This window comes from Carcharhinus amblyrhynchos, chromosome 6 (assembly GCF_965287045.1).
Source record: "Carcharhinus amblyrhynchos chromosome 6, sCarAmb.v2.hapA, whole genome shotgun sequence".
Taxonomy (NCBI): domain Eukaryota; kingdom Metazoa; phylum Chordata; class Chondrichthyes; order Carcharhiniformes; family Carcharhinidae; genus Carcharhinus; species Carcharhinus amblyrhynchos.
The window spans coordinates 25453514-25466283 of NC_137329.1; the positions used below are offsets into that span (position 1 = coordinate 25453514).

At 44.0% G+C, this 12770-nt stretch overlaps 1 protein-coding gene across 1 annotated transcript in view; it reads right to left on the minus strand.

Moving 5' to 3' along the window:
- parvaa (parvin, alpha a) overlaps window positions 1–12272 on the minus strand; it is a 97877-nt gene extending 85605 nt beyond the window's left edge. The window contains exon 1 of the mRNA XM_080190059.1: window positions 11672–12272. Coding sequence (XP_080046185.1) covers window positions 11672–11804 — 133 coding nt within the window. The 5' untranslated portion in view covers window positions 11805–12272. The remainder of the gene's footprint in view (window positions 1–11671) is intronic.
- Between the last annotated feature and the right edge of the window lie 498 nt (window positions 12273–12770).

Genomic DNA, 12770 nt, shown 5'->3' on the forward strand with positions numbered 1-12770 from the left:
CAGCAAGCCCCCACAAAAACAGGAATATGCTAATGACCAGAAAATCTGTTAACAATTCATGTGTATGCTTGTTTATAATGATATATGTGTGGTTAAAGTTAATAATCTGTCCCTTTTCTGTGACTAAATGGCACAAGAAGCTGGCATGATCAACCACATGCACATTTTTGTAGCTTAGCGTGTCACTTCCCCAGGAATACAGAGCGGATACACCCATCATGATTAATTCATGGTCATCACTCAGTTTCACTGTTGCTAGGCAATAGTTCACCGAGACAAACCTCTTCCATTAAAACTGACATTGAATTACTTATTTCTCATGAGTTTTGAAGGTTCTGTTTATTTATTTATGGGAAATGGACATCACCCTTGAACTGAGTGACTTGCTCGGCTATTTCAGAGGGCAGTTGAGAGTCAACCACATTGCTGTGACTCTGAAGTCACATGCAAGGACAGCAAATTTCCTTCCCCAGAGGACATTAGTGAACATGGTGGGTTTTTCTATCGACAACAGTTTCATGGTCATCAGTAGATGCTTAATTCCAGATATTGTTTATTGAATTCAAATTCCTCCATCTGCCGTGGCGGGATTCAAACTCAGGTCCCCAGAACATTAGCTGAGTTTCTGGATTAATAGTCTAGTGATAATATCACTAGGCCATCGCCTCCCCACTGGTTTCAAATTACCCGCTCACTGTACCACTGGAGAAAGACAAAAGAACATAAGCAGTATGGACAGGAGTAGACCACCAGCCTGCTCCATCATTCAATATGTTCACCTTCTCTGTCAACTCCACTCTTTTACTTGCTCCCCATACCCCTGGATTCTCCAAGAGACCAAAGGTGTATCTCTCTTCGCTCTGAATATGCTCAATGACAGAGCATCCACAACCCTCACAGATAAAGAATTCTAAAAATTCACAACCCTTGGAGTGAAGAAATTTCTCAGTTCAGTCCAAAATGATTGGTCTGTTACCATGAGATTCTGGATTGCCCAGCAGTGGGAGGGGGGGGGGGAAAAGAGAGAGAGAGAGAGAGAGAGAGAGAGAGAGAGAAAGGGAGAGAGGAGAACAACATCTCAATATTGACCCTGTCAAATCCCTTCTGAATCTTGTATATTTCAAAGAGATCATCTCTCATTTCGGGTTGTTGTGGTTCAACAAAGTGGCTTGCCATCACCTTCTCAAGGGTAATTATGAGTGGGTAACAAATATTGGCCTTGCCAGCAACATCCATCTGTGTTAAAATATTCTTCTCAGCTTCAAAGAATGCAGACCAATGAATAAATATTCAGCCTTTCAAGATAGGATAGCCCTCTCATTTCAGGAACAAATCCAGTGAAAGTTTCCTGTATGACCTTGCCAAGTATATCCTTTTCAGTGATATGCAGGCCAAAACCAATGTAATCTCATCTAATATTCTGATTTTCTATTCTTACTCCCAAAGTGAATAACTTTACACTTCCCCAGACTATATTCTGTCTTCCACCTCGTTGCCACTGACTTAGTCCATCTATATCCCTTTGTAGCCTCATGGTGTGTTTCTCACAGCTTGCATTTCCACCTAGCTTTGTATCATCCAAAAATGCCATCTCTTCTAAGTCAAATTGTAAATAGCTTCCTGACACTCCACTACTCATAACCTGCCAACTTGAGAATGCCCAGTCTATCCCTCCTGTACATTAATCAATGCTCCATCCATACTAATATATAAGCACCAACCCTATGAGTCCTTATATAGTAAAAGCAAAATACTGTTGATGCTGGAGATCTGAAATAAGAACAGAAAATGCTGGAAAACTCAACAGGTCTGGTAGCACCAGTGGGGAGAGAAAGAGAGAAACCGAATTGATGTTGAGTTCAAAATGACTCTTCCTCCGAACTGGGATGGGGAACCAAAGGGAAGGTCAGAGATAAGTTTGGGTGGATTAAATACCAAAGATATCATGGAACAAAATGCAAAGGAAGTGGCAGAAGTAGTAAAGAAACAAAGCATTAGTCCACTCCATCTGAAATCAAAAACATGACAAGGTACACAGTGGCAGTTGGGGAAAACAGAGTCAAAACGATGGACCAAGTTCATGCCTGAAGTTGTTGAAGTCAATGTTCAGTATGCAAGGGTATAAAAGTGCCCAAGCAGTAGAGGAGATGTTATTCCTGCAGTTTGTGTTTGGCTTCACTGAAACATCACAGCAGGCCAAGGACAGCAATGTGAGCATGAGATGGTGAATTGAAATGGCAAGTGACCCAAAGTTTAGGGTCATGCTTGCAGGCTTAGCGGAGGTGTTCCGCAAAGCAGTCACCTGGTCTGTGTTCGGCTTCCTCAATGTAGAAGACATCACATTGTGAGTGGCAAATACAGAAGACGAAATGGAAAGCAATACAAGTAAGTTGTTGATTCTCCTAGAAGGAGCGTTTGGGGCTTTGTTATAGTTAGGAGAGAGGAGTTATAGGGGCAGATCACCTCCCATGACTGCATGGGAAGGTGCTGTGGGAAGGGGGCAAGGCATTGGCGGTGCTGGACGTATGGACCAGGGTGCCTTGAAGGGGATCGTCCTTTCAGAATGCTGACAGGAGAATGGAAGATATGTTTGATGGTAGCATCATGCTGGAGATGGCAGGAATGACGGGGGTGGTGGGGTGATAAGTGAGGTTAAGGGGAACCTTATTATGGTTTTGGGAGGAAAGGGGTAGAGGTGGGGGCAGAAATGCAGGAAATTGGCCAGTCACAGCTGAGGGCCCTGTCAACCACAGTATGGGGCGAGACAGGAGGGCAGAGGGAGAAGGACATCATATTACAGTGCCATTGCAGAAGGTAGCATTAACAATACCAACGCGACAGAGATGAGAAACTGGGAGAACAGAATGGAATCTATACAGGAAGCAGAGCGTGAGGAGGTATAGTTGAAGTATATGTGTGGGTCTGTGGGCTTGTAATGAATATTAGGAGATGGTCTATCCCAAAAGTATAAGGAGAGTATGTTGCCAAGATTACCTGGCTTCTGGTTTACAGCACTCAATGCCCACAGAACATGAATTCACTTATTAATCCACCAGTTCAAGTGGGTATTGAGATCTGATTACTGTGTGTACCTGCAGGGAGCAGGATGAAAAAAATTTAGCACAATTGGAATCTTGGACTATTCACAAAGTGGTCTCAAAAACAGACATGTGTCCTAAAACTGATGGGGCAAAAGGGGTTGGAGAGGTGGTCTATTTATGTCACTGCAATGAAGTTATTGTGAAAATCCCCTAGTCACCACACTCCGGTGCCTGCCCGGCTACACTGAGGCAAAATTTAGCATGGCCAAAGCACCTAACTAGCATGTCTTTTGGACTGAGGGGGGGAAACTGGAGCACCCAGAGGAAACCCACACAGACACAGGGAGAATGTGCAGACTCTGCACAGACAGTGACCCAAGCCGGGAATCAAACCCTGGGTCTCTGGCGCTGTGAGGCAGCAGTGCTAACCACTGATCAGCAGTGTGTTGGAATAACCATATCCAGAGGTAATGAAAGTAGGAATGAGGGTTTCAACAGCAGATGAGCAACATTACGAGAAGTCTGCCTGATGGTATGAAGGTCTGGTCAGAAGCTTATCTGTCTTGGTCAAATCTGGCGCCAGGATAACAATCAGATTGGTTCAATCTCTGACCGTTGCCAGGGTGAAGGATGGAGGCGGTAATTATGGAACAAGAGTTCGGAGCAGAGATGGAAAACAATGGCATCAGTCTTTCCAATACTTAACAGAGGAAATTTTTGTTCATCCAATATTGGATATTGGATAAGCACTATAAACGTTTAGCCGCAGTGGATGAGTGAAGAGAAATGGTGGTGAGATAGAGCTGGGTGTTATTAACATTTATATGAAAACTAATGCCGTGCCTTCAGATGATGTTGGTGAGGGGCAGGCAGCATGTCTGTGGGAAAACTGGTTAGCACTGCTGCCTCACAGCTCCAGGGACCCTGGTTCAATTCCTGGCTTGGGTCACTATCAGTGTGAAGTCTGCATGTTCTCCCCATGTCTGTGTGGGTTTCCTCTGATGACTGATATCAGATGTTGAATAGATTTGGTCCCCGTTTCACACCATTAGCTCATCCCAGCTCCGCTAAATGGTACCATTGCCCCCTGGCAACCGTGAGTGTAGACTGATAGAATTTGACAGCAATGGAGATGGCCATTCAGCACACTGTGCCTGTAGCACTTTCTAAATAGACCTCTCTCTCCACCCGCCCACAAATGTTCTTTCCCTTTAGATTAGCATTTTTTTTTAAGTATTTGGCCAATCCTCATTTGAAAATGACTGTGGATTCATGATCCACCACCTTTTTAGGCAGTTCATTGCAAGTTGCAATTGCTCACTCCATAAAATATCTGCTCACATCCTTCCGGATATTTTGCGAGTTCTCCTGCTACCAATCCTCCACGCAGCAGATACTCTGGTTCCTTATTTGGTCTCCCAATATCCTTCATGATTTTGATGATCAAATCCTCTTTGCTGTAAAGAGAACGCCTGTTGCACCTTCTTCAATCTATCCACACAACAGAGGTCCCTCACCCCTGTTACTATTCCACACTCTCGCCGAGGTCTTGACATTGTCAGTAAAACTATGCTTTCTAAATGAAAAATATTAGTGCTAGTTGGCATTTTGTTTTGAACCTTGAATCATAACATGATTAGTCTTTATCATAGATGGAAATGCACTACGCAATGGTTTACTTAAGTAACTCAAGCCTATTAAAAATATGAATTACCGAGCTTTATTTACAAGGGATTGGCAATAATCGCTGGCCAGCCAGGGACACCCATGTCCCATGAGTGAATAAAAAAAAGTGGTAAGCAGAATTAAGATACAGATCAGCCATAATGGCAGGGCAAGCTCAAGGGGCTGAATGGCCTACTCTTGTTCATATGTTCTTATCTAAATATCAATGAATGGGGCTTGGTGTGAAAACATTCATGCATCAAGCCCCTGCTCCAGTCAATTCAAACTAGTTTAGATTTCAAAGCAGTATTAGTCAGCTAAATTAATGGCTCGCATAGTATTTCTCTGATTTTGAAGTTTAGTGTTATCAGGTCCAGCAGCCTGATTATTCTTCAGTGCCTCAAACAGAGCGAAGGCCATTTATGCATTTACATTCAAGCAGTCGATATCTGGAGCATTCGTATCTATGCAGTATCATCTGCAATAGTGAAAATGAATGCAAAACACATATATATTTCAGCCATATCTTACTCCTCAATCCTCACCACCATGCTAGATCTTTCAAAAGAATCTATGTGGCTTTTCTGGTCACTAACTGAATTTGTAAAGCTTTATCATGGCAATGCCACATGATCAGTTGTTCTTTTGAAGAACGTATTTTTGGCACTTAGTTGTAGCTCTAGTTAACTTCAGCTGTATCTGATACCTATACACACCATCTCGCCAATGTTTTATACTTTGTAAAATACTTATTTTTGAAGCTACTTTCTAACTATTGATGTAAATAATGATATTTTTCTTCTCTATAACTGATTTCCATCAACCAGCACACCCCGATCTCCATTTTCTGAACTTTTCTTTACAGCTGAAAACTGAACCCATTCTTGCAGCAGACACAGCCAATTGTCTACAGCAATCGTTTTCTCAATCAAATGAAATACATCGACACAATGACTGTTGATATGAATTGAGGGGTTGTCGGGACATAGAACATAGAACATAGAACACTACAGCACAAACAGGCCCTTCGGCCCACGAGTTGCGCCGATCACATCAACACCTACCAACCTACAGACCTATCTATAACCCTCAATCTTATTAAACCCCATATACTCATCCAGAAGTCTTTTAAAAGACCCCAGCGAGTTCGCCTCCACCACCACTGACGGCAGCCGATTCCATTCACTCACCACCCTCTGAGTGAAAAACTTACCCCTAACATCACTTCTGAACTTCCCTCCTTGCACCTTAAATCTGTGTCCTCTCGTAGCAACCATTTCAACCCGGGGAAATAGCCTCAGAGTCCACCCTATCTATTCCTCTCAACATTTTGTAAACCTCTATCAGGTCGCCTCTCAACCTTCGTCTGTCCAGGGAAAAGAGTCCCAGCTCCCTCAACCTAACTTCATAAGGCATGCCTCCCAGTCCAGGCAACATCCTTGTAAATCTCCTCTGTACCCTCTCAATAGCTTCTACATCTTTCCTATAGTGAGGCGACCAGAACTGCGCACAATACTCTAAATGAGGCCTGACAAGGGTCTTATAAAGTTGCAGCATTACCTCCCGACTCCTAAACTCAATCCCTCGATTAATGAAGGCCAGTACACCATACGCCTTCTTGACCACCTCCTCCACCTGCGAGGCCGATTTAAGAGTCCTGTGGACCCGGACCCCTAGATCCTTCTGCTCTTCAACACTACTCAGACTTCTGCCCTTGATAGTGTACTCGTTCATCCCGTTGGTTCTGCCAAAATGGACGACTACACATTTATCCGCGTTGAAGTCCATCTGCCACTCCTCCGCCCAGTCCTGCATCCTATCTATGTCCTGCTGCAACTTTTGCCATCCTTCCAGACCATCCACAACACCACCGACCTTAGTGTCATCAGCGAACTTACTTACCCATCCCTCCACTTCCTCATCCAGGTCATTTATGAAAATGACAAACAACAAGGGTCCCAGAACAGATCCTTGAGACATGTAATCATAGAATCCCTACAGTGTAGAAGGAGGCCATTCAGCCCATCATGCCTGCACCAACAATGATCCCACCCAGGCCCAATCCCCATGACTCCACATATTCACCCCGCTAATCTCCCTGACACTAGAGGATAATTTAGCATAGCCAACCCACCTAACTCGCACATCTTTGGACTGTGGGAGGAAACCAGAGCACCTGGAGGAAACCCACCCGAAAGACTGGCAGGAATAGAATCCATCAAATGTTTCATATCTGAACTTAAAGAAAATATGGGGAATATGATGACATGGATATTTCTTTGAGGGTTGTTCAGTTACAATGATGGGCCAAGGAACTTCCATCTGTGCTGCGAATTCCTGCAGCTCCCACATGGAAATCGGATATTATCCCAGGAGTACTGCTACTGATTAAATCCATTATTTCCCAAAATGCTGCGTAAAGTAGAAATTTGTGCTTGCATCCTCAACTAATCTTTTCCCTGCTGTGCTATCTACTGAATAAGGTAACACACCCTCATTTATGACCAATAATCGATATTTCATAATGCACATAGCTAATTTTAATAGGTTTATTTGGAATCATGAGCTTTCGGAGTGCTGCTCCTTCATTAGGTGAGTGGGGTGACTTTAACCTGGTATTGTGAGACTTCTTACTGAGCCCACCCCAATCCAACGCCAGCATTGCCACATCATGACATAATCACAATACCTGAAATTAGTTATCTTTCAAATAGGATAAATGATCGGGAAAATATCTGGGGGCTAAAGAAACCTCTTTATGCTTAGAGAATCTGGCTTTACATGATCCAAGTCCTGATCTTTACAAAATATTTATTAGGTTGTAAAACCTAAAGAGTTATGATAATAGAGGCTATTGCCTGATTGGCTCCTGGTTGTGATAATGTCCTTTTTACCTTTGTATTAATTGAAAAACAGAATACATTGTTCTTTCTGAGGGAATGCAGACCTAAAATGGTCTGACTTGTCCTCACCTCAGTGCTAGGGTGAGGGATTTATCTGCAGAATGTGCTTCTCTCTCCCCTGGTGAGCTGGTGGTGCCTTCCTGTGATCCACATCCTACTGCGATGGTGACTGCCTCTTGAACCCTTCAAGTAGCCAACTGCATCACAATGCCAGGGGGCACCTCCCCGAGTGGAAGCCACGGTCAGCATCGCTCACTGTTGAAGGAGCCTGGGTGAAACGGGTCACCCACACACACGTACACATTTTTTTAGCAGTACATGAGTCAAATTCCAACCCGCCCATATAATAGCTGTTCCCACTCACATGCTCTCTGAGTCAAACTCCCAAGCACTGAGCACTAAATGTCACTGTGTTCCCTTCAGGATCAACTGTCACTGTGCCTCTTTCAGGCATTGTGGGGCTGGGTCTCCCCCCTGACCCCTCACCCCCAGTTCCATGTTGAGGCTCTTCACTGTACAGACAGTTGGCCATGTGCAGCGTGAGTAACATAGTTCTGAAAATGTGAATGTCTTTCTCACACCTGTGTGAAACTGAGAGCTGCAATAGCTCAGATATGTCCCACCCCTTCATCTATGCTAGGTCAGGAATAGTGACTGACTTCTCAGTTGTGTGTGAGTTTGCAATATATGTCTGTACCTGACCGACTGAGAGCAACATGAATCAGACAATCTGCATTTTGGGGCCCCCGTGCCACCTTTTAGGGGCCCCATGCTTGGGCATGGTATGTTTCATTATAAATCCCCCCTGTAACTAGGCCTCTCATACTCAACTGTATTGTTACAAGAGATGACTCCCATTTTTACAGTCCTTCTCACAAATTCCGGATATTTCAAAGCGTTTTACCACCAAGGTTGTACCGTGGAATTATTGTTGCTTGTGTAATATAGGAAACATGGTAGCAATGTGATAATGACTAGATAATTAGGTTTTAATGATATTGGTTGTGGAATAACTATTCCAAGAACCTGAGAAGACCTATCCTGTTCTTCAATAAAGACTTCTGGATCTTTTTACATCCACTTGAGATATCAGACGGTGTCCTGGTTTAATGGCTCAACTAAAAGTCAGCATCTTAAACTTTGACCACTACTGCGATGCTGCCCCTCCGACAGTGCAGCGCTCCCTCGGTGTTGCGCTGGGAGTGTCAGCCTAGATTTTGTGTTCAACTCTCTGAGAAAGGAATTTTAACCCATGACCTTCTGTCATGGAAATGAGAGCCATACCCACTCATTTATGGCTGGCACCTATATAATAACAGGGATAAGCAAAACACTTGTCTATTTAAGATGTAGAATTTTGGTATTTGGTCGATGGTACAAGTTCTTCCAAACCAGCTGCTCTGACCCAGGATGGCTGAAAATCATACAGTACTCAGTGCAGACAGACGGTGTATTCCCAACTACAATTTGAACTTTCCTCTCCCCACCCTAGCAAAGACACACTTCTAAAACAAAGGTGAAGCAGGAATCTCAATGCAGACAACATTAAATTTGTGATTTGGACCTATCTCCCTCTAAAGCTGGGATATCTGAGATTAAGAGTCATTGAACCATGCAGTAGAGAAGGAGACCATTGAGCCCATCATCCTGTACTGGCTCTTTGAAACAGCTATCCAATTGGTTGCCTCTATTCCCAGCTCTTCCCCTTTGGTTTGCGAGTCTTCCCCTCCAAGTATTTATCCAAATCCCTTGTAAAAGTTACAATTCAATTGCAGCATATTTCAAATGGAAAGAAAAACTCCTAGTTGGAATTTTCCAGCCCTTCTCACCAGTGAGATCTTCCAGTCCTGCCAATGGCGAACTCTCACTGTGGGTTTCCCAGTGGCTGGAGTTGCACAGAACAGGAAACCCTGTTGACAGCTGCAGCCAATGGTGGACTACCAGTGCGAAAAATGCAGGGGAGGGGGTTGTGGAAAATCCAGTTCCGTGTATTTGTTTTGCCAATGTTCTTAAATCTGTTTCCATTGATTACTGACCTCCTGCCATGGAAAGTTTCTCCTAATCTACCATATCAAAACCCCTCAATCTAAGGCCTCTCTCTCAAATCGCCTGTTAACCTTCGCTGCTCACAATCTCTCCACACAACACAGGTCTCACATCCTTTGCACTATCCTGCACCTTCTCCACAGCCTCGACATCCTTCCATACGTTTGGTGCTGGGACTGGACACAATACCCCATCTGAGGAGAAGGACATGGTCTTGTAGCTCAGTGGATAGCACCTCGGTCTCTGAGCCTGAAGCTCTGGGTTCACATCCCACTCTAGGACTTGTTGACCCCAGATGGAGAAAACAAGACCTGGTCAAACACATTGATATTCAACATGTGAATCCTTCCAAGTTACTGTGAAAATCATCACCACACTCCAGTGCCTGTTTGGGTGCACTGAGGGAGAATATAGCATGGCCAACGCACCTAACACACAATTTCTCCTGACAACACTGAAACTCCATTGGAATCAAATAAATAACATGGATTTTTATTTGAAATTTTGATTATTTTTTTGGAGGGGAAATATACAACACCCAATTCCATGGTAAATGGTAAAATTTGGAAGGATTCCCCATTGGCCACACTTGATGCCAAGTGCTCCCCTCACATTTTAACCACTTTCTCTCTGGAACAGAGAGATGCCGGTGGCTCATTACAGATGGACCCCAGTTGAGGCCTAACCAACGGTTTAGCAGAACTTGAGAGTTGCAGCGCTTCTCACCAGAGGCAGCTGCAAACTCTCAGCACCACTGCATTTGTTGCTTTTTGGGCCAATGCAAAGTGGCTTGACATCACCGTTGACGTGCCAGTCAGCTCCAGTTAAAGAGCTGAAACAACAGACCAAATTTCTCTGCCTTGTTATCGCTATGAATTCAGTGTCAAATATACTGAAGTCCTGGGCTCAAGGGAACTCATTCAAGTGTATTAAGGGACAGAGAACATAGACAGGTAAATACAATGGAGTTTTTCTTCAGCCACAGGTGGTTGAATCTATGGAGTTCATTGCCACAGAAGGCTGAGGACACCAGGTCATTGAGTGTATCTAAGACAGAGATAGATAAGTAATAGGGTTCAAAAGGTTACAGGGAAAAGGCAGGAGAATGGAGTGGAGAAACCTATCAGTGATGATTGAATGGTGGAGTTGATTTGAAGGGCTGAATGGCCTAATTCTGCTCCTATATCTTATGGTTTTATTACATCAAGTATACATGACAGAAACAAATTCTGCATACATTCCACAAACCTCCTCCCACCATTCTTAACCTCACCCCATCAGATCAGTCCTAAACCAAGGGTAGGCTTGAGGGGCTGGATGGCCTCTTCCTGTTACCTGGAATCAGGTGTCGTATATTTCCCCTCCAAAAGAAATAAATCACAAATAAAAATCCATGTTATTTATAGATTACATTGGAGTTTCAATGTTGTCAGGAGAAAATATATAAACTCCACGATAACAGCATTCGCTTGTGCCTATAAGTAATTGTGCCTGTAAGTAAGTAACGACAAGCCTTCCCCTGCAGAAAGGAATCTGTTGCTTTTTAAACTGCTTGCATACCTGGCCCTGTTAAACCGCAGAATGAACATCTCTCCCCACCAGATGGGCGAAGTTGTTTTTGATCAGTTCCACTACAACCAAGTCGAAAGTTGTGAACGTGCAGAACTCATGTGTAACCACAGGAGAACATTTAGCAGCAAGAGACCGTGAGAGAGCCGGAAAACATTCCACAAGACGCCAGGCTACACCCAGCCAGACCTTAACTGTGAACTGCACTAAACAAATAGTTTTTGGGGCTCAAAATCATGTACTATAAAAGGGATTGAATCACATTGCATCCCCACCCTAAAAAAAGAGTTTAATACCAGCCACAATGCGACACTCAGAGTTAAACTCTTCTTATCAGTTGAACTTTTACAAAGTTTGTGAAACTTTTTGCAAACCAGTGACATTTTCGTTCCGGGGACGTTAATGACCAACTTTCAAACAACGCATCAGAAGTTAGGAAGCATTTACCTTCTTTGGCCTTTTTCCTTCTGGCTAAAGTTCCTCCGAGCTTGCCCAGGAAGGAGTCCTCTTTTCTGGAGCCGGGGGATTTGGGGATGGGAGATTTGGGAGTCGATGGAGATTTTTGGGGTGAACTGGCCATTCTCAGGTTAGTGGCTGGATCCTTCTGCCGCTGCTCCGGATCAGACAGAATAGAGAAAAAAGGATTCCTTTTTTTTGCAGACTGATGTGTACACACTACACCTTTAAGCTGAGAGAGAGAGAAAAAAACCTAGACGGAAACGGAATTCCCTGCGAGTCCTGAATTCCAGTGTTATGAGGCAGTGAGATTGAAACACACCGCCCCAGGGCTGGGACTCGTGTCTGTCTCTCTCCCACCACTCCCACTGAACCTCTGCTCCAAGAACTACCTTCAATCCAGCCTCTACTGAGGCCAGTCCCAAACAAACAACTAAATAAATACACACATCATCGCTTTTCCTCCGTTTCCAAATTTGTAATCTGCTCTGTAATCCGTCGCCGCCTCCAAACAAACGTTATTAAAGCGGCTGGCTGTGCTCTTAAGGGAACAATCTCTCTGTCGCTCTAAATCATCAGAGCAGCAGTGCCTTGTGTTTTCATCAAGAGGTAACAGACATCAAAGAGTCAGATTAAATCAGAGTGAAGGGGGTTGTCAGTGGCAACGATTATGTGTGTGTTTGGCAAGCCAGTAGTTTTAGGAAGTTGCAGTGTTGTTGCTGAGTGATAACTCACTGCCTGACTCCAATTCTGTATCCCTCAACCCGCAGCACTGAAAACATTCTTTCTTCTGGTCATTGCTCTTTGTGGGATCTTGCTGTGCCCAAATTGGCTGCTGCTTTTCCTGCAGGGTGGCCATGCCTCATTGGCCGGAAAGCAGTTTCGAAAGGAATATCTGCGTTTCTGCCACACTGGAATGTGGCAAAGTATATTGCAGCCCGATTAAATACTTCCGAAGTGTAGTCACTTTCGCAATGCAGGAAATGTGACGGTCCATTTGTGAATCACTGAAACAACTACACGGTGACAGCAAGCTCCATCCCACCATCAGACTCACCACGGATTACTTTCCAGAATCGGTTGCATTCTT